Source organism: Notolabrus celidotus, chromosome 22, assembly GCF_009762535.1.
Source record: "Notolabrus celidotus isolate fNotCel1 chromosome 22, fNotCel1.pri, whole genome shotgun sequence".
NCBI lineage: Eukaryota > Metazoa > Chordata > Actinopteri > Labriformes > Labridae > Notolabrus > Notolabrus celidotus.
The window spans coordinates 2,644,552-2,667,558 of NC_048293.1; the positions used below are offsets into that span (position 1 = coordinate 2,644,552).

At 40.6% G+C, this 23,007-nt stretch overlaps 1 protein-coding gene and 1 long non-coding RNA gene across 4 annotated transcripts in view; one reads left to right on the forward strand and one right to left on the reverse strand.

Moving 5' to 3' along the window:
• The window catches only part of LOC117805797, a 67,543-nt gene that overhangs the window by 41,933 nt on the left and 2,603 nt on the right, over window positions 1-23,007 (reverse strand). For all 3 annotated transcript variants that reach the window (XR_004629523.1, XR_004629524.1, XR_004629522.1), the window contains exon 3: window positions 21,498-21,623. This is a non-coding gene — a long non-coding RNA (uncharacterized LOC117805797). The remainder of the gene's footprint in view (window positions 1-21,497; window positions 21,624-23,007) is intronic.
• LOC117805796 (guanine nucleotide-binding protein G(I)/G(S)/G(O) subunit gamma-2) lies at window positions 2,870-22,578 on the forward strand. The gene is made up of 4 exons (XM_034674352.1): window positions 2,870-3,080; window positions 13,188-13,264; window positions 19,580-19,698; window positions 21,501-22,578. Exons 3-4 carry the CDS (start codon window positions 19,612-19,614, stop codon window positions 21,627-21,629), a joined length of 216 nt encoding a protein of 71 aa, XP_034530243.1. The 5' UTR covers window positions 2,870-3,080; window positions 13,188-13,264; window positions 19,580-19,611; the 3' UTR covers window positions 21,630-22,578.

Genomic DNA, 23,007 nt, shown 5'->3' on the forward strand with positions numbered 1-23,007 from the left:
TTTGAGTGAAAGAAACAGTTAAAATGTTACCTAAAATTAACGCTTATAGAACAATGGTTCCACTGCTACCACAGTAACATGAAATCCTAAAATAAAACAGAACCACTTTTAAATGACTTATCATTGTAAATAACAGTTCATAAGTAAGTGTTTCCATTAAATGAGCCACCCAGTTAATAATGAAATGAACTTGGATATGAGGTCTGTCAGGCTATAAGGCTTGAAACTTGCTTTCGGGGACCCAGGAAGGGCTATCAGAGATCACTGTGGTATCCTAGTGACAGAGGCTTCCTGTGTTCGCCTCCACAGGAACCATGACTCACTTATTCTCCATCTTCCTCCTCCCTCTATCTCTCCCTCTATCTATGCTTGGTTGTGTACTGTAAGTTTCTCAGAGAAAAACATCTGTATGAATGGAGCTGAAGAAAATGTGATTCACAGAAAACTTGAGGTTTGGGTTCAGTAGGGCCAGGATGAGTAACTGGCTGAGTTTGCCTGCAGGCGAAGCACGTAGACGCATGAAAGGAGATGAGGATCTACTGTAAGCTGATAAAGCATGGATACTTATGTTAATACATTTGAACATGTGTAAGTTAAAAAGTTGGTAGAGCAGGAGCACCATGTGAAGAGGTGACAGTCCTTGTTGCACAGGGTCGATACCTGGTCCCAGCATGACTTGGTGCATGTTGTTCCTGCTCTCCCTCCCCACATTTCCCATCTCTCTCTCTCAAGCTGTCTTATCTAAATAAAGCCAAAACGCCCCCAAAAAAATGTTAAAAAAATAAGAAAGGTACAATAATGTAATACAATCATCCTGACAAGCTGATGTCTCACACTGTGTGTAAAATATTGAAAACCTGCCCAGGAGCACTTTCTTTTCATTTCACAGTTTTTCAATTAATGCAGCAACTGGAAATGAAAACCCAGAATATCTGGCCTTCATTCAATGTGAAAATAAATGTAACACATTTTCTGGCTGAACTTAACATTGAGCTGGTAAACCTTCCTACTGTGTAACACCTAAACTGTGTAAAACATGGGCATAGTTTCAGGATCGTCAGCTGGTGGTTACCAGATATCTTGTTGTGAAGGCCAAAGATGGTGGCTGGAAATTCTGACTTCTACCAACTTCTTGTGTTCTTGTTTTCATTTGGATTTTTTAAAGAGAAGATAACATCTGCAGACAAATTTCATGGGACAATAAAGGACATCGTATCGTATCGTCGAGTTGGAGTTGAGGCCATAACCTTTCTGCCTTGCAACAAACTAAACCCTTCCTTACAAATATACTACAAATTAAGAGTGAAGATACTTTGGTTTTTGGTGGCAAAAAACCTCCTTGGTTAAAAAAACAAACCCTTTCTTTTTTTTTCCTTTAACAACTTTGTATTGAGTTTAAACAAAGAAAATTACAATACACAAAACAGTGCACAGTGCACCCACCCAAGACCGCTAAACAGTGCATCCAATACAAACACAGAAAACTGACTGCATAACATAATAGTAATAATAATTTTAATGACAATACTAATAGAAATCAAATAAAGTAAATAAGTGGATACAAATAAAATGTTTAAAAAAATAAGCAAATAGAAACAAAAGAAAAACAAACAAACATGGAATTTAATCTGAATTGACATTGAACAGATATGTTCACAGATAATATAAGATAAAGTAAAATGTTGTTTCCAGTCCACATGTGAGTAACCAGACATCAGAAGCCATGTCATGTTGCGTGTCCCACTATTGGGGGTTGTAAGAGGGGTCTTCCACTCTGAAAAGTGCCCTAACCTCAGAAGTAGTTTCTTTAGGTCTAAAGGCAAACAGTCTAGGGATGGTGACCAAACCCTTAAAAACTGCTCATTATTTCCTTTCATGACAGCATGTAATCTTTCATGAGGGAGGATGTTAAAAATCTCCTTGTACCAGAGCGTAACACTTTGCAGAGAGTCTTTAATCCAATTGTTCAGGATGCATTTTCGAGCAATTAAAAGGAGCTTCTCAAGAAGTTTGAAGTGTAATGCAGGGAGGTGCAGTTCCTCGGAGGGAAGGGCCAGGAGAAAAACACCCGGGTCTTTTTTTTATCTTTATTTTAAATATCCCACTAATTACCTTAGAAATACACAACCAGAATCTGGAGATTAATCTGCATTCCCAAAAACAATGGAAGTATGTCCCCCTTTCCGAGTGGCACTTTTCATGTTGTGCAGAATATCAAACCCTTTCTGATGGATAGAAACAGCATGCACACACTCAACATGATTTTGAATTCTGATTGTATTCTTTTCATCCATAAAATCCAGCGTATCAGCTGTTAGATGCGAAGGATTAACGTGTGCTGTAAGCTGTTTATTCTTCTTGTCTGATTTTTTTTAACAGTTGCTGGGATGGTCTCTCTTTTTTAGGTTGTTTTTATCTGTGGTGGATTCACTGTTATAGTCAAGTGGTTTTGAAGATTAGAAGCCTTGACTCTGGCTGTGCGCCTGTTCTGTGTGTCATGCAGGATGGCGCTGTCTTTGAAGGTTGAATGAGTTACTTCTCGCATGCAATGCCTAAAAAAAACACAGTAGATGTAATTGAGCAGGCACATTTTAGTTAAGGAGGACAATGAGCAGCTGAAAGACCTATGTGAGGACTATTATGAATACCTATGAAAGTTAAAATCCAGACTGTCAGATTTCCTGGTATGCATTTGTTTATTGTTGCTGTTTAGAAGCAGTTGAGGCTTTTCCTGTGGACCTTTGGGAGTTGAAGGGAGTGTGTACAGATAGCAGAAAGAGAAAGACAGAGGGAGGGAGGAGGAGGAACAGGGTAGTTTCTTGCAGCCTGAGCATTTGGCGTTTGGCTGAAGGGTGGAGACTCAGAGCAGCAGTGAGGAGGGAGGCAGGGAGGATCTCAGCTGGAGCAGAGAGAGAGAAAGAGAGAAAGGCATACAGAGAGAGGAGTGTGTGTTGTGAGCGTGGATGCACTCGCCTGCTTCGCTCAGTGGCTGACTGTGTGTGACAGAAAGAGCGTGGATACTACTCTACGGGACTGAATGTGTTCGGGGTCACAGACGGAGACAAAACACACAAAGAAAGGTAGGAATTGATTTCACTCTTTTTTTGGGTGCGGCTTTTATTTTTCAGTTTTTGTAGCATGTGGGTTAATTAAATCTAAAGCAGGGTGTGTTCCAGAGCAGGAGGAGGGGGATTTTTCATTTCATGCTGTTGTTTTGTCAGCGTTTCGAGGGGCGAGATTGATGCTGCTGGCTGGTTTACATCATGGAATCCCCTCCTCCCACTAAAATCTGTAAAAAACCTCCTCGTTGTCAGGTGGGCTGCTGCTCTAATTCCCCCCATCTTGTACCTCATTTCATACATGTGTACATCTGCAGGGAAATAACACACTGCCCGTTTCCCCCTGTCATTTTCCTTCTTCTATCCTCAGGATTGGGTAGATCTTATAATACAGAACTAGAGGAATTAAGGGCATCTATTTCAGGGGGATATCAGCTGGAACAGAGGGGGTGAAAAAGCTACATAAAGAGGGAGAGCTGTGAAGAAAGGGGGTGTGATCGAAAGAGGCAGCAGAGAACCATAGAGGAATCCCACAAGCCTCCTGTAGGGTTTTTCCTTTCATTCGCAACTCTCTCTGTACCGTTATGAGAAAGCAGTCGACCACACACAAGGTCTATGTAGTGGTTGTACAAGGCAGATGGTCGGAAGAGGTGTAGGAGGAGGAGGAGGAAGAGGAGGAAGGGGGGGGGGGGGGGGGTTGTGTTTTCATGTTGCTCATAGACAGATACAGTCACTGACAGCAGCATGCATTCACAGGAAATCCAAGAAAACCAACGCAGGCGTGTTGTTTTTCCCCACCATTGGCTCGAAACACTAGAGAGCATCGTCACATACAACTCACGCTTAATTCATCCAATCATGCGTGTGGGGTTGTGCGTTATATACACAAGCCTGTCAGAATTACACAAGAGCACACGTACAGGCGACTGGTACTGTATCTCAAAGGCGAGCTGCTTCAAGGCCAAAGATTGTTCCACAACACGTTGATGATGAGACTAAGAAAAAGTATCCAAGGATAGGAAAGAGAAATCCAAACCCTGGGAGAGGAAAATGAAAAGAGTGTTTCAGAGGAAAAGGGAGGAATGATGGACAGAACGAGTTTCCATCCACACCTTATTGATCGCTCTGACCTCTCTCCACTCCCATCGCTGCCTTTAAACAAGAAGTCATGCCAAAGTCTGCGCTGATCCTGGCTTTACTTCTTAAAAGCATCGTTCTTGTCGGAGTCATCTCTTTTCTTTTCCAACTGTCTTCTGGTAATTCAGAACAGAGAAACTTCTCTGCCAGTATTGCACGAGGACGTCTGGGGAGTATGATATGATAAGGCAGGATGTTGTTGCACTAAATGCTTACACCTTTGTACACAGTGCACTTGTTTGCTTCTGCCAGTGTTGATTCTTAGTCTTACATCTCTCAGACTGTGATGTGGGCTCGCTTCAGAAAAAGCACCAGGCACCACTGATGGCAAAAATGACCAGAATCTCAAGACGGGCCTTTAGAGAACCAAGTTTTTAAGGTGCCAGTCCTATTCTTTGTTGAAGTCTGACTCCAGCCCAAGTCTTGAGAGCTATTTTCTTTAATGGCATTTCTGAGTCATGTTTGAGGCTGGGTTCAAAAAACACAAAAGGTATTTTTGCTTGTCAATGTCTCATCAACTTTTTTGGTATTCAAGTTAACTTTCAAGTCTCAAGTTCTCTTTTCATGGCCTTTAGTCTGAGCTAATTCAATGTTTCAAGTCTCAAGTCCATCTCAGCTTTGTCTCCAGGTGTTGTTCTTATTCTTTGTTTGGACCAAGTCAGGTCAAGCTTTTGAAGAGTTAAGGCTGATTTATACTTCTGCGTCTCCCCTACGCAGCAGGGGCTGACGCGGACATGAGCCCCACATACTTATGCGTCGGTGTGTCCGTGTCGCGCAGCAATTCTCCGCCGAAACGCCTGAGGGCAGTGCGGTCTCTCTGATAGCCGGCCGCCTGCTTCCGGTCCCACTACGATCTCTGTTTACTTTTCCACAGAGTTTCAGAGCGTGTTATGTTAATCTACAGCTGATACATGTTGCTGTTTATCATACAGACATGATTACATGAAGAATAGAGAGGAGGAGATGAAATACACGGCCGATGTCCGGGATCCCGGAAGTGTTGTAGATGCGGGAAAGACAAAGCCGCCGAGCGGACCAATCACAGAGCTTGTGGTCCGCGTCGGCTCTACGGGAAGTTACATTTTGGAGGAGGTGCACGTCAGCTACATGCGTAGGCCTCGGCGTAGGTACGGGAGCTACGCGGACCCCCGGCGTAGGGTACGCCGTTGATTCAACGCAGAAGTATAAATCAGCCTTTAGGCCTCAACAACAAAACTCAAATAGCAGTCAAGTCCAAGAAAAGACCCAGGTCCTCATTTATGGTGCTAAAGTTGATCTGAAGTTAAAGTATACCCTGAGTCTTTTGCACCTAAAGGTTCAGTGAAGCTGAAAGTCCCTGATGTAGAATCATGAGATCTGAATGTTTTCTGTTTCAATGAATCCTCAAGAGTCAAGTTTAATAATTATAAAGTTTGAAGATAATATCTTTCAAATCTGAATTTGAAGTCTACAAAAGCTGCTTGTAGTCTTTTTTATAAAAAGTTAAATAGTAACAAAGAAGTAAAGACAGGAGAGGTCAGAGGAGATGAAATGTAACAGTGTAGGTACAGGATGATGGCACAATACTGTGAATGAAGGAAATACAATGCTACCAAGCAGGTCAATCACAGGGCTTGTGGTCTGCATTGATTTGTCATGTAGTTTTATAGGAGGTGCACATCACATACGTTGGCTTCGGCAAAGGTACAGGGGTTCAGGAACCTATGGTGCATGCTTTGTCTCAGATTTGATGCAGAGTATAAATCAGGCTTTAAGGTGAAAAGTCTCCAGTCAGGACTTTGGTAAATTATGCTTGAGGTCCAAATCTCAAGTTTCTGGTAGGTTGGTGGAATTCTATGATAAGCAGAATCCTCCTTCAGCAGAAATGCTTACAACACTACTCAGTCATGAATCAGTCAGGGTCTGCCCGAGCAGCACACTCAGGCTCTCAGCAGAATCTAAACAAGTCCGGATGTTTGTAATATTGTTAACAGCCCAGGAGTCGGGCCTGTTATTCTTGGCATGCTGATTGATTCCAGAGGAAAAGAAAGTTCATGCCTCCTTGCTTAAAACAAATGCAAAAATCCAGCTGAGTCCTCAAAGTGAGGAGAGATTTTAATGTACATAGTCATTTTGACACAGAGTACAGGAACTTAAACTTAATTTGACGAACCACACCAGCACCTTCCTACATACTGTTTCAAGAGAGGAGAAGAAGAACCTCCTGATGGCTCATTTCCCTACAAAGAGGCAAAGGGGGGATTAACGGCCCTTTTATTGACTGCCAATTTTCACCAGCTGGTGTACATTTTTTCTATTTTGATAACTTTTTTTAAGTGTGTGACTGTAGTGTCAATGGTTGTTTCAGCCCCATTACACTGCAGTTAGAAAACACACTTGTAAAGGATTAAATGACGAGTCTTTAAACGTTTGTAAAAAAAAAAAAAAAGGAAACAAAAACATTTGGTCACTGCTTTGATCTAACAAAGAAGCAACACGCAGCGCCTTGATCGTTTGATTTAATAAACATAATAGACCACATTTGTGCTCCCTAGAGCAATAAGCCTTCTCCCTGCTGCCTCCTTGACTCCCTGGGGATGCATCATTTCCTGGGCCACTGCTCTCTCCCCTCCCCCCTTCTGGGACCTAGATTAACCCCCAACACACACACACACACACAAATATGCATACACATACACACAGCACAGTTTCTAAGATGGTAGGATGGGCAGGGCATGCTGGGGATGGCACAGATGTCTGGGGTAATCGAATAATCACGGGCGGTGGTGGTCTGACTAAGGCACCGACACAAGAGTGCAAAGGTCAGTGTACATTTAAGTTGAAAGCTTCAAATCAAATGTTAATCACATGCAGGAGAGTTATTTAAATAAAAAGACGCAAACAATATAGAAAGGTAGAAGGTAGCAGAATCCAGAAAAAGAGAGCTCTGTATGTGAAGTTTTAACTAGACCTGCTGGAAAAGGAAAGAAAAACCTAATACACAAAATTAACATTTGATTCACGTTATTCATAAAGACTACATGTTAACTTTTTTTTGGGAGTGACTCATCTGAATCTCATTTTCATTTTGAGTTGCTTGCAGGAATATAAGATTTGTAAATCATAAACTGCAGGTTTAAGAGTTTCAAGATGTGCATATTGTCTAAAAGCAGTTACTGCAGCTGCACCAAACTCATACACAGATCATACTGCTTTTGAGGCATTTTCCATTGGACCAATTTGTTTCATCTAAAGCTATTATGTTGACCTGATTTGTTTCTAACTCATGATGTTTACCATTTTCAAATTCCAACTACAGTCATTGCCTCTATAGTCACAAAAGTGCATTATCAAAGTTAAATATCTTGAGATTGATTAGCTTTCATATGAATGTGGCCAGTAATCAAAGTTAATGCATTTAAGTTTTAGAAAGTCACGAGAAAGTAACTGTCTTAGCAGTTGAAGTGCACCCCATGTACAGTGGCTACAGTCCTCATCACAATAGTTGCTTGTTCAACTCCTGCGACCCTTTGCTGCAGATCCTTCCTTGCAGCTCTCTACTCCCCACATCTGAATGAAAGAACTACACACAGTCCCCCCTCATACAGTATCAATCCAAACCTCTTAAGCACTCCTAGGATATCCAACCTTTTTTTCGCCTACATCTGTTGGCATGATGTTTGGAGATCTGATGTCCTTTGTTTTAGGTAAAGTTGTGCCAGATGGCCCCGCGTAACTGAGTAACCCTACATCTGTATACAGAGTGAACAGAGCAAAGGACAGCAGGCCTTTGCAAAGTACTGAACTGCTCACTGCCCAAAAACCCTGAACTGGGGTGCCAGTTTGGTTCAGTTGGTGGAGCAGGCGCCTGAAATACAGGGGCTGATTCCCAGTCCCAACATGATTTAGTGCATGTCCCCTCTCTCTCTCTCTCTCTCTCTCTCTCTCTCTCTCTCTCTCTCTCTCTCTCTCTCTCTCTCTCTCTCTCTCTCTCTCTCTCTCTCTCTCTCTCTCTCTCTCTCTCTCTCTCTCTCTCTCTCCTCAAATTTTCTCTCACTCTCAAGCTGTCTAATCAAATCAAGGAAAAAATGAAAAATGTAAACATGGAAGAAGTTTATGTTTCTAGTCTTCCTCTCTGATATATTATTTTGGAGCTGAATTTTTCCGAGGTTACACCTTCATGGTTGTTACAGCCCAGAGGTCGGCTCCACGTCCAGGTCTGAGTCCTGTGTGACAGAAATAGCGAGGCTCACTGTATCCTATCTTTTTCTCTTTGTGTTTGAGCGCACAGGAAGGATTGTCCTTTCTCCTGTTCAAGGGCAGAGATCTGTGCTCTGTTACATTCAATAGTCTCTTGATCGTGTTCATTAATAACTCTGGAGGTCAGTTTTAAGTTACCTTCCCTTTTTGTGGTCGCTGTAGAAAGCCATTCTGAAAGATTATCTTACACCATGAATTGGTCTATTTCATCTCCTTGATAAACTTTTTTTCTATTTCCAGCTTTTACTTTTTAGTTTTCTGACCCTGTGTAACTTCTCCAGTCAGTTTATGACTCTGAAAGTCCGGCTGAATGTGTGTCCTGTTACACCATGACATCTCTGCCTGTATCTTATTGTCCTATGACAAACTGAGGATGGTACAGTCACTCGGTCACACTGTCAGGGTTGGATGACTCAACTTTCTGCATTCGTGCGACTGCTTGTACATGCTCATGCACCACTGCTGTTACATCTTTCCAGAGAAAATGAAAAACAGACGTGCATTTTGGAAAATCAGCAGAGGGGATTTTGTAGTACAACACAAAAAAAGAAAACTCAGTCAGCAAAGAGATTTGTGTCAGCTTTTATAGTAACAAGATGGGAGTCAGTGGGTTTTTTGTGGGATAAGCAAAGCAGCTTTTCAGTTTCCACCTTTGGCACGATAAGCTCAACTGCTTTAAAGGGTTAGTTCTCTCAAATACAAAGGAACAAGCCTGTATTTTCTGATGGTTCCATACACTTAATCAAAACAAAACAGGTTGATTTTAAAATCCTGATGATACCAAACTAATCAGCCAGCTATACGTCATATTTTTAACCTTCTCGGGATGCTTGAACTGTTACAGACCAAAAATGGGAGGCCTGCTTTTGTCTACCTGTCTGAAATCAAAGGTACACATTTTCAAAACCACTACAACTTCCATTTTCTTTCGGCCACCATCAGACACATTTATTACAGAAGACTAAACCTGCGCAGTTTAAAAACCCCAAACAGTCGCAGCAACAGGGTTGGCGGGGCTTTTCGGCTCTCAAAACGTAGCCTTGGTTTTCTTTGAGTACGGGTCCCACCCTGCCTCCTTTACGCCCCTGCAGACCTTCACACGTTAACCACAGACTCTCCAGGATCCAGAAGGCTAAGCTGGGGACAGATTTTTAATTACCACGCTCTAATTTCACACCCTGGGCATCACAGAGGACAGATCACTCCCTGCCTGGTGGTCTCAATTTATCTCTTTGGAAGGTGAAAAAAAGCAGAGGATAAAAAGGTGTGCTCCAAGGAAAGAAAAAGGAGGGGAAAAGAAATGAGCTGAAAGTCAGCGTGTGTGGGTGTGCGTCAGACATCATCACTCTCGACAGGCCAGGAATTATATTTTCCTCTCCAGGATGTTTCCTGCGGCGCTTAATCACCCTTTAAGTCAGCGACACCCCGAGTCAAGCAGCAGCTATAATCACATCAGTAGAGGGCCTCGTCACGAACACAGACCCCCTGAAAAACCCAGAGGAAGGGGTTCAAAATGGCTCCAAATGGCAGGGGAAGGGTGGCAGAGGGGGGTCAGATTGATTCGGTGGTGTTATCAGCAGGACAGAGCGAGCTAGGGGTGTTTCAGTCCCATCACTGAACACCTGCCTGCCCACAGGGAGGGATGGAAAGCAGAAGGCTAAGACACAGGAGAGAAATGGATCACCAGTCACATCTCATACTGCACCTCTCGGACTTTTTGTTTAGTTCAAGATGCTTGGCTGGCATAAAAGTGGAGAACAATATCACTAAAGCATTAAGATTAAAAAAAAAAAGCTTGCATCCTCAGTTCTAACACTCCCTGTCTCTCTTTCTCTGATCTCTTTGCTGCTCTGCAACATAAATATGATGACTCTAACAGTTCACAGGGAAATCTCACTCAGCGATGTTTTTTTTCTTTTTCATTTGAAAGAACAGTTTGCTTTCTTGCATTTTTGCAGCAGAGTAAACTGATCAAAGAGGGGAGGGGAAACTGAAAGATGTAACAGGAAAGTCAAGACTCAGATTCAATAAAAAAGTGACATGCTGGTGCTTCTAACTTTTGATACATCTCATTTCCAACTTTTCAATTCATCGTGGATGAGGATGTCAAAAAATATAAACCTTTTTTATTTTGGCCTCATGGTCTAAAATACGTTTCCTCAACAACAGTAAAGAAAATCATTATTAGTCAATATACAAATTCTGCTTCTGAACATGATTTTATAGTTTTTAGCCACTTATGTCAGCTGGAAAAAGCTCTTAACCCAAAACAAACACTATTTTTAAGTTGATATACAGAAACGTTTTTAATCTGCTATGAAGCAACTTTTCTTTCTCATCCTAACTACCTCCAAACAGAGGAACATAAACAACAGACGCTTGTATCGTTTGTTAGTCTGGGAAACTCCCTGATGTCAACACAGGTCTGACGAGTGACAAGCCGGATGTCTTTGAGTAAAACTCAACACAGCCATAAATAATGGGTCATGTGATCTTAACTCTGTTTGCAAGTGATAAACTAGGGAGGTAAGGTCAATATTTGCAATTGGTTGTGACAGTGTTTTGCATATTTACACTGTTGTAAGAGTCTTGACACACCAACAGTGTCTTTGTATGATGAAGGAATATGTTTTGTCTACAAAAAAAAATTAGCATGAAAGGATATCGTCACCCTTTTTTTTTTAGCATAGCAGAGTTTGAAATTACACGTTACCAAATGTTGCACAAACACTTGGTCAGATTACTCATCTCCTTTACTTGTTTTTGTCGAGACGGTTCCACAAAAAAATCCAACCAGAGAATATTAAACGCAGACAAGGTTTACATTTTTTTATACCTTCCTGTTTTTTGACATTTGGCATCCAAATCTCTAAAACTTCTAGAGAAAAGTTAAAGTTTTGTGACGGCATCAAATGTTCCCTCTTTGTTTTAAATGTCTAAAAAAAGATGCCCTTTTCCTCCAAATATCCACGAGACCGTCCTGCTACAAACTGCAGCACCCCAGCAGATGGTTTGAGCATCGCTGCTCTGATGAAAATGATTAAACAGCTTACATAACACAGTGTAACAGTGGGATTACAGGCTCCAGCAAACGCAGAGAGGTGACAAAACAGTACAGTAGGGCCTCGTGCTCTTTTTTCCCTTCTTTTTGTAAACAGTAAGCAGTTTCAGTGCTGCTTGAGTACTCTGCTGAAGGGATTTCAGCCCGTTGGAGAGGTTTTTTAATGGATGCCTTACTCTAACGATGCTTTACCGTTGCATGCTACCATGATTTACGATGGCTGGAATTCCCTTCCTCTGCAGATATACTCATGCAGAGAAATTGACCCATTTGTCATAAGCAGCAGAAAACTGATCTGCAGTCACAGGAGTGTTAAGAATGAATGTGTTGGAGCAGAGAAAAGAGAGTTCAGGGAAGAGGAGGAGAGTTGAAAGGTTCAGGAATGAAAAAAACATCACTTAAAGGAATTGTTTGACATAGTTAGGAAATACAGCTATGAGCCAAGAGTTACATGAGGCTACTTACTCCTCTTTCATAACTGTTCAATAAAAAGATTAAACCAGTAGCTGCCAAGCTTTACAGAAAAACTGACAGGATTGGCTTTATCCAAAAATGTGAAAGAAAGGGAAGAAAAATCTGTCAACCATTACCTCTAAAAATCAAACAATCAAAAATAAGAATTATATATTTTTTAATGGTTCATATCAGAATTTGTACAAGACCCAAACCTTCACAAGATTAAGTCTGAAAAGGTGTGGAGGCTAATTACTAGGCTCTGTTCTAAGCTGGCGGTAATGCCTTTATAACTTCATAACCAGAAACCCCGTCTTCAAGCCAAACTAAACTAACCAACTCCTCACTATAGCTTCATATCCAATAAACAGAACAGGTATGATGGTGATCTCAATCTTCTTACCTCACAACTGAAAAACAAGGGAATCAGCTCATTTCCCAAAAAGTGGCCAAATATTTCTGCTAAGCTATCCTAATCATCGCCGGCTGTAGATTTCTCTAACAGACAGGTATAAGCATGGAATGCATCACTGCAATCATTGATCCTTAATACGCACAATTCCCAGAAACTATCCCAGAATGTATACTAAACTAAGAGAACTATTTCATAGCTGTAGCTGAATCTTCTCGTCTCCTTTTTGTAACACCAAGACAGAGATGTAGTCGCTGTTTCCTAAGCTCTGCTGGCTCCAGCTTCACATTAAGCACACATATAGAGTAATATTTCTATTTGTATATCACCCACTGCGAAAAAGCGAACATCCAATAACTAGCCCAGTCAGATATGAGAACTTCTTATCCATCATTTGTTACCTTATGACAGAGCTGCAGCTGTATATTATTCATACAGATACAGGTATGGCAGTAGGGTCAATTTCCATGTCTCAATCTAGGCAAAAAGGAAAAAAGCAATCTTTTAAGATAACTATCTGTGGGCTAAAGCTACATTTTTAATGAGTGGTATCAATCTTCTCATCTACCATTTGTGACCCTGTAGTAACTCTGTAGTTGTGTTGCTTCTCCATCAGTGTCTCTCTTCAAAAACTCCCCCCAGCCATGTTTGTAAGAGCCAGCTGTGACATTTTGGCATACAGTGATCAAAGCACAGTGACACACACACACACACACACAAGACTTGACGTAATTTATCTGGAACGCAGACATGAGAACACAACAAAGAGCTTCTGCCTCTGATTCTCACAAGTTCAACCTCTCTTTATCTCTTCTTCTATTTGCAGAGAGTGGGGCGGAGGTAAACTGCTGACTGAACTGCAGGCAGACAGCAGGGCCGAGTGCGGAGGAGTAAGCAGACAAGGTAAGATACAACAAGAGGAGAAGGCACTTTCGTAATATTACAGCATGAGTGGTCAGAATGGAGCAAAACTTGGTCTGCTTGGTAGTCACTGGAAATTCGTGCAGTCCTGAAAAGCAGCTTCTGCAACGTTTTTAAAAAGCAGACACAGTTTAAGCCTGGGTCTAAAAAAAATGTACTATCAAACAGCGCCCGTCGGGATGTCACAGTTATCAGCATGTTGACACCATGTGCAACATCTCAGGATGGTATTTGGGGCAGTTGACAGATAGGAAGGAGGGCTGCACAAGTGATTTAATGATATACAAAGCGACAGAGTAAAATTATATCCTCAGGCAGGAAAAAGAACAAAACAGGAACAAAGTACAATCTGCACTAATTAAACTACTTTAGTTTCCTTTAGGGTATCAGCTATTGAATGCATGGGCCCCTATCTACACAACCATACCACTTCCTCTCTTGATATGAAAATGTCAGGGTGGCTTTCTCTCACAGCCCACTGACTGCTGACTGAAGCTGAAATCGCTTATATACTCTACTTATATACACACTTTCATCTAGAAGATCTAAAAATCCTCTCCCTGCAGCACTGCTAGCAGCCCTGGTGATAGGTTAGTATGCTAACATACTAAACTGAGATGGTGACCATAAAGAACGTAGTTGGTGCTGCACATCAGACGGTCAAATCATCAGGTAGCATCATGTGATTAGAATTGCGGCTGTTGCAGTCCACGTTAACACGTCAGTGGGCAAGACACTATCAATGCTAACATGGACAACTAATAACCAGTATGAAAGCCTGATCAGCATACAAACAAATGCTACATGTGAACACCTCAATTGGAAGAAACTTGTCAGGTCCAGCCCATTTGGAAGGAAATTTCAGTCTGATCAAGAAAGGTGGTGTATGCTGTTTGTTATTCTGATCAATTCATATAAACACTTGATCTGATAGTTTCCTTCTGGATGGAGTACAATCATTATTACTGCCTATGTCTGTCTTGGTGACATGATGGGTTTTCCACTTTCGTTATTCCTAGAATGGACAGAAATATTGCAAAGCTGCCATCAGAAGTCAAGTCAACTTTATTCATATAGCACAATTAAAAACAACCAGTGTTGGCCAAAGTGCTTTACAAGGTAAAAAGTACATGAAGACAACAATTAACAACACAACGTATCGGGATATTCATGTCCTCCTCACCAGGAGAAGGCCAAAAAGAAGAGATTGGTCTTCAACAAAGATTTAAAACATCCAACAGTGGGGACTGATCTTAAATGGAGTGGCAAGACATTCCAGAGCTTGGGGGCCGCTGCTGCAAAGGCTCGGTCGCCCCGGGTTTTAAGCTGAGTTTTATGCACATCCAGGAGCAGCTGGTTTGTTGACCTCAGTGCTCGAGCTGGGTTGTGAACATAAAGGATATCAGCCAAGTAGGATGGTGCCAATCCATTTAGGGCTTTGTAAGTTAAAAGTGCAACTTTAAAATCAATCCTGTGACGGACTGGGAGCCAGTGGAGAGCACACACAGTCAAAAAGAAATAAAGAAAGAAAGAAAGAAAGACATCCAAAGTCACAGATATAAGCAAGGAGAATAATGAAATATCAGGTTTATAGTGAAGGCCGAGTAGAGGAGCAATATGGAGGCGTGCAGTGACATCCACAAAGTTTTGGATATCCATCTGAATGATTTTAACCAGGCTGAAGAAAAATTGCACATGCAACCATAGCTACTGAATCCTGACAGTAGCTATGGTTGACAGTAGTGAATGTGACAAGTAGTGCAACAGTGCTCGGAGCAGTGAGACGACAAGAAAAGCGAAGTGCAAGTACAGTCCATTTCCCATTTATGCAGCTAGCATGGCTGAGGATTCTGTAAAAATCCAATCAGCATTCTCAAAGATCTAAGTTTTGTCCTCAGCCTTTGCTCTTGTGGTTATTTGTTTTTGGGTTGTGACCGTTTCTTTTCATTAGAGTATCACATTTGTTTTCTTTTCCCTTGAAATGCAATTAGTTTAAGCTTTTATTGTCTGCTTATATTGCCCTTTTCTTTGTTGGTTCAGCATAGTAAGCCATAATATAGTAAGTGTTTTGTGGCACGTCAGCTGAGACCAGAGAAAACAGCTTCCACTTACTCACTATGTGACACTGAAGGGTAACAAAGTCAAGTGGTGAAGTTAGAGATTAAACAGACACTTGTTCAAACCAAAATCTACAAAGGTAAAGGAGGTAACACATCAAACCGGGTGTTTCTTTCTTTGTCTGCCAGCCCCTCAAGACAGTTTCCTTTTGCTTTTATGGTTATTTATATAAAACATTGTCCTACCCTCTCAGCTCCACTCAAACCAGGCTATTGTGTCACACTTTCTGTTTTTTTATATATAAAATAGAGCTCTACTCTTAATTCATCCCAGAAACCATTAAAAGTTATCAATACTTGATTTGATGGCCTTTTTAAAGTTTCCCCTGAGTGTTGAAACAACGCTACGACCTCATTACAAAAGACGACAAAGACTAATTTGTTCTCGTCAATCACACCTTTGTAGTGAGTCTGTGGCCTATTTTTGTTCTTTGGAAAAACTTGTTTCAGACTCCCAAGGTATTTGTCCACGTTCTCAATAAAAGTCATCATTTATCCAACATTTAATACAAACAATGCTCAGAGGTATAGAGGTACTTATATGGTGCTGGACTTTGCTGGAAGCTCAACCCTTGGCATCCTCAGAGGGACACTAGATGTTAGTATTTCAACCTCACAAAATGCAGAACCCTGGAGTCCCTAGAGAAGGTGTAATCCAAAAATCCCTCCAGCTGATGAAAGAAGTGGAACAGATTCTTTCAAACTTCTTGTCACAATTCTCTGCATTTCTCCAAAAAGGGAATTTAAGACACAAGAGTAGATTAAACATCACCTCTTTCAAGGAGGTTATGTTTTCGGTACCATTTATCAGTTTGATCAGGGGGGAACTAGTGACTCTAATAAACATGAAAACACATCAAGTAAATTTTGGAGCAAATCAGACTCAAAACAGGCAATCATTGTTCATTAATGATCGCCAAATTGTAAGACCAGTATCCAGATAGTAGCCGATACAAGCAGTGTTGTTGGTGTTCGGTTTTTAACACGTTTAAAAACTACTCGTCTGATTTTCTTGAGCTTTGGTGGGATGGTGATGAATGTGCCATCAACAAACTTATAATACTATAGAGTGGATCTGGAGTCAACTCACGAACTGGACGGATATCTGGACTCAAGTGTAAATATTTTTTCATAATGCTTGGCCTTCCACTTTACTGCTTAGAAACTCCTTTGATGATGCTAACACCAACATATCTGTAAGGGTCTATGTTTTGTTTATGACACCCATCTGAGTTTGACTTATAAAACCATGACCCTAAAAGGTGAGGACGTCCTCAGAGTGAGAACATCCCGTATCCCTCCGCCGCACTGACTATAAAACATAATGTTTATGTGACACTGTTACTAGCACGCACTCTGCTGCAGGTTGAGCTCATACATCCTCTTCAGATGGTCGCTCGGTTTGCTCTGACAGCTAGTTGAGATTCTGCAGAAGTGTTCAGGGGAAATGTCTCAGTCCTGAAAATGAGAGAACAGGGTAAATATTGGAGGCTCTCTCCAAAATGTTCATATAAAAGCTATTTCCACAGACCATTAACATGACAAGGAATAATATACAGGTCTATTCACTCTCATATTTTATGTTGAAACACGAGTATTTGCTTCATATTCTATAAAAAGGGATGGACACCCGCTCGCTGAAATGAATAAAGTACAACATACTATAAAGTACTCACTTTTTACACATATGTCTGAATATACATACATCAGTTTACACTTGTACTACTGAATGAATCAAATTGGTAAAGGTGCTCTATAACACTGCCATCTAGTGGTTGGGGGGTTTGCAATCGAATCAAAGTACCAGCTGTCTTTGCATGTAAACATAAAAAAAATTAGCTAATGTGTTTTGAAAATGAATTTAGTTTTACGAATTTCCAATACCAAAGTGTGTCATAATATCTTACACCTCTAGTATAGAAGGAAATAATAAGGTTGTATCATCTACCTGGAAGTAGAAGAGGAAAATACAAAAGAGGACAAAAAGGGAAATATTGGGCCTTTAATCTCATCTAGTCAGATGTAGCTGAAACATTTCTGAACATGGACTCTGACGAGCAGAAAAACACACTAATAAACCTGATTAACGTGTGAAACAAACAATCTGGTACCTGTGAACCTGTGCAGCTTTTAAAAGACGATCACATCATCAGGGTCGGTCTGTGTGTGACACTGGAAATTCTTGCATCAGTTCACCGGTCTGCAGGTGCACCACTGTGGGCCATCAATATTCATGCTCAGCTCCAGCAGCTTGCTGAGATCAGTCTTAACCTCACACTGAGTCACACCGCAGCGCAAACAGACGGATGACGGAGGGGAGGCACAGGGAAGATTGATCACGCAGCAAGGATGACGCTGTTTCAGGGCGCCCACAGCTTGAGCCATTTAATCAGAGAGGTTAGGAAAGATGAAGGAGCGCCTGAGGACACGGTGCTAAAACTGTGCACGGAGAAAGACGTGTGAAAGGAAAAACATGAATGAGAGAAATATAATTCAGACGCTTTTAGAATGGTTTGAGGAGAATGAAAACAATCTGAACCACATGTTGTATACTTCAGATTCCCCAGATGCCAACCACATCAAACCTCTGGAGAACTTTGATGTGAGTTGTTGTCCACCATCAGCAGTCTCAGAGGAATGGTGTCTATCCTTCTGGTCCATTTTGCAGAGTTATGAGTAGAGGATATAACCGTACTATTTGACATGAAACAAAGTGATGGGAACTATCTATTACTTCATACAACCAAGAAATCGGACAAGGTGATTTTTAAACTAGAGTTTGAGATCATGACTGTCATGACTTTATATTTCCTGTGATCAATGATTCAGTTATAACAGTATGCTAAGATAAAAATACAAATAAAATAAAAATTAAAAAAAGATATACATATGAACACAATAAAAATTATATATATATGAATAAAATGTCAATCAAATAATACATAAATATGAATAATACAAAAATAAAATAAGATAAATAAGAATAAAATAAGAATAAAATAAAAATAAATGTGAATAAAATAAAAATAAAATAAGATATAAATATGAATAAAATAAAAATAAAATAACATAAATAAGAATAAAATAAGATAAATAAGAATAAAATAAAATATAAATAAAAATAAAATAAGATATAAATAAGAATAAAATAAAAATAAATATGAATAAAATAAAAATAAAATAAGATAAATAAGAATAAAATAAGATATAAATATGAATAAAATAAAAATAAAATAAGATAAATAAGAATAAAATAAGATAAATAAGAATAAAATAAAAATAAAATAGGATATATCAATCAATCAATCTTTATTTGTATAGCACCAAATCACATATAAATAGGAATAAAATGAAAAGAATACAAGATAAAATACATAAAAAATTTAATTAAATTAAATTAAATTGAAATTAAATTATTTAAAAAAAAAATAGGATATACAGAAGTGCAGAATAGTTAGAATTATCTATGTACAAAAGCACTGGGAATGACTGTGATATATACAAGGATGTTAAAGTTGTAGGGATATTAAGAATTCTTGTGTTTTCTTAGCATAGATGAGTATTTCTTCACAGGAAACAGGTTTTGTCCAAGAGGTCTGGATACTATTAGGTGACAAATAAACTCCAATATATCAATCATCTCTACAGCAAGCAAACAGAGCCTATGAAGCTGTGTAAATACAGTGATACTGGATGGCTTTGGAGCATCTGCTACCAGTGAGACGACCTTTGTTAGCTTGGATCAAATCATGCATTTATTGATTGAGGATCCATCGAATGATGTAGTGTGACCACAGTTCCCAAAGGATTGAAAAAGTGACATGATCAAGCATAAAAAAAAACATCATAACTATTGAAGTTGTATTTGTTTGATTTCTGAAGCCTGAGATGTGAGTTACTCAAAACAGAGCTGGATCAAGAACTGCCCCATTACCCTGCTGCCACCTTTCCTGCCTCCCCCTCAACATCATGTGCTGCCAAGCAACTGACACCATAAATAATAAGCCTGTGTCTGTCTGTGTGTATGTTTGTGTGTTTGCAGGCGTGTGATAATAAACATGGTATCTGTAACCAGCACACCTCTTTGCATGCCCTTTTATGATTGTACTTGTGTTAATCAGTGACACACTCTTTGAACCACAATGTCTGAGGTGTTTGAATGACTTTCTCCTCCACGCAGGCCGAGCACACAAGGCGTGACTGACAGGGTCAATGGCGAGCAATAACACGGCGAGCATCGCTCAGGCGAGGAAGCTGGTGGAACAGCTGAAGATGGAGGCCAACATTGACAGGATAAAGGTGAGCAGTACCTCACCTTTAGGGAGTACTTGAGTTTGTGGACTTCATATATTTTTTATGTGGCTTGAAGGAATAATTCACTTCTGTCCATCAGTTATGTAAAAAAGCTGGTCGTGTGAGGCTTTTTGCCAACCTTGGATTAGGATATCTTTGAGACACAGCTAGCTCACTCAGCTCTATAAACATTTGCATACGAGCACCTTTAAAGCTCACTAATACGCTCTTGTACTGTTGTGTTTCACTCCAGCAAAAACAGAAACATAGATCAAACTGTTCCCTTCACACTCTCATGCTTGTGGAATTAGAATTAAGCTTAAACTAGGATGCAGTTAGCTTAGATTAGGAAGGAAAAATAATTAGCCTCTGTCTCTGCTACAGTTCAAAGATTACTTCAGACTCTTTTTTAAAGGATCACTGATGTAGGGTTACAAACATTCCGTTAACACACAGAATAAATATGATAGACCGTCTGATTGATCTGTGATGATTGGGGACATCATTAAACAAACAAATAGATGGTGAAGAATGAAGGCTGATTTATACTTCTGCGTCTCCCCTACGCAGCAGGGGCTGACACAGACATGAGCACCACATACTTGTGCGTCGATGTGTCCGTGACACGCAGCAATTCTCCTCTGAAACGCTTGAGAGCAGTGTGGTCTCTGATAGCCGGTCGCCTGCTTCGATCTCTGTTTACTTTTCCACAGAGATTCAGAGCGTGTTCTGTTGATCTACAGCTGATACATGTTGCTGTTTATCATACAGACATGATTACATGAAGAATAGAGAGGAGGAGATAAAATACACGGCCGAAGTGCATCCGATGAGCGGGGATCCCAGGAGTGCTGTAAATGTGGGAAATATAAAGGCTGATTTATACTTCTGCTTTGAATCGACGGCGTAGCCTATGCCGGAGGTCCGTATAGCTCCCATACCTACGCAGAGGCCTACACAGCTGACTTGCACCTCCTCCATTGGTCCGCTGAGAGGACCAATCACAGAGCTTGCGGTCCGCGTCATTTCTACGGGTAGTTACATTTTGGAGGAGGCGCACGTCAGCTACATGCGTAGTCCTCTGCGTAGGTACGGGAGCTACACGGACCTCCTGCATAGGCTACACCGACAATTTGACGCAGAAGTATAAATCAGTCTTTAGGGCAGATGTGTGTCTAACATGAGTCTGGTCCTGCTGGAGGTTTCTGCCTGTTAAAGGAAGTTTGTCCTTGCCACTGTAACTTGCTAAATGCTGCAAAGTGCTCTGCTCATGGTGGATTAAGATGAGATCAGACTGAGTCCTGTCTGGAAGATGGGACTGGATCTGATCCTGTCTTGATGTTGGGTCTGTGTTAATAATTTAACACAGAGTGCGGTCTAGACCTGCTCTGTTTGTAGGAGCGTCTTGAGATAACGTTTGTTGTGATTGATAATGAAACCCAAAGAGGGATTACCAAATATAGGCTTTTTGGGGGGGGATTTTTGCCTTTAATGGATAGGACAGCTGAAGAGAGACAGGAAATGTGTGGAGCAGAGAGGGGGGGGGGGGGACAAGCAGTAAATGGTCGAGGCTGGAATCAAACATATGACCTCTGCAATGTGGGCTATAGCCTCTGTATATGGGGCACACGCTTAGACCTCTAGGCCAACGGTGCCCCAATTACTAAATATAGTTGACAAAAACAAAAAAGTATAGACTCAAACCCTTAACCTGTTTGTATAATTCCACTGTTTTCTTCAAGTCTCAGTATGTCTGTGATAATAGAGTTTTATGTAATATCAATGTGTGTTTGTCTGTTTCATACCAGGTCTCAAAAGCAGCGGCAGACTTGATGTCGTACTGCGAAGCCCACGCCAAAGAGGACCCTCTGTTATCACCGGTCCCAGCATCAGAGAACCCGTTCAGGGAGAAGAAGTTCTTCTGTGCCATCCTGTAAAAAAAAAACAACAACAACAACAACATGGCCCGTCAGCAGTCTGCTCAGTGTGGGACTTTGAACTATGACGTTCAAAAATACGTAGAAATCTTCTAGCAGGGGGGCACGATGATGATTACTGCCCTCCTTTCTCGAACAGCACCTTGTGTGTGTGCGATAATTAAAACCCACAGAGTTTACGTGTAACTGTTGCGGGGGTTTTGATTGCTTTTTTGAGGGGTGTTGCAGCATGTTGAAAGGGGTCTGTGCTTTTAGATGACACAAAAAGGATGATAATGATGAGGAGTGTGATTACATGACAGACAGCCTTCTAAGTCTTCAGGTTGTGGCGTGTACAAAAGAAAAACAGATAAAATGAGAATAAAAATATTTCGTTGTTCTTCGGGGACTTGCAGATGTTCTGTTGATAAATGGTCTGTGGGTGAGTCGGGCATTGAGGGACAGCAAACAAAAACACGCCTTCTGCTAGACGCCACCTGATTATTGGAATGTTTTTTTTAAGTTGTTTATTTTACATTTGTTTTAACTTTACCTATCATCTAGTTAACTTTCTATAAGTGTGTGTGATTACTGAAAGAGCTCTGTTCACTTTCTTTTCTTACACAAACAGGCTACGACGCTTTTTTAATGGGAAGTTTGAAACGTGCGACTCTGTGACTCTCTTTAAAAGTACCGTGTGAAACCAGTCTCCGTGTATCCACATCTATCAAATGTGATGCAGTTTGTCTCCTTCAGATTCAAACCCTCTTTCTACTGTTTGTATAAAATAACTAGCAAGTAAAGTGTGCTGTGCTGTGAGTCCTGAAGGTTTGTGTTTGTATCATTAACTATTGCATGACATGGACAGATGGTCTTATCTTCTATTTCCTTTCATGTGGACATTGTATGAAACGGGGGCGGCCTCCAGCTGGAAGTGCCAAAACTAATTAAAACTAAATGTTTTAACAGACATCTCTCAAATATAAATCACTCACATTAAAAGCACCACAAAGCAGGAGAAATTAAAACGTTCGGATATTATTTATTAGATAATCTGATGTAACAGGCATCAATTTATGGACTGATTTCATGATTCTGATCTTTAAAGCATGTTCAAAAATGAGTTCAACCTATAATAAATATATTTTCCCTTAGGTTTCTTTAAATATTTGACAGAAAAAGTCCTTTTATAGCGTCCAACAGAAGAAACAAAAAGGATTTCGTAAATAAAGTACATGTCCTGACTCTTGATTGAGGCTGTATGATACGGCAAACCTGTGAGTGACAGCAGGTTTTAAAGGCGACACCTGACTCCAAGATATTGAAGAGAACTCTGTAATTCCCACTGACATACAGCTCTCTTAAAAATGTTCCCTCCCCTCAGAATAAATAAAGAAGT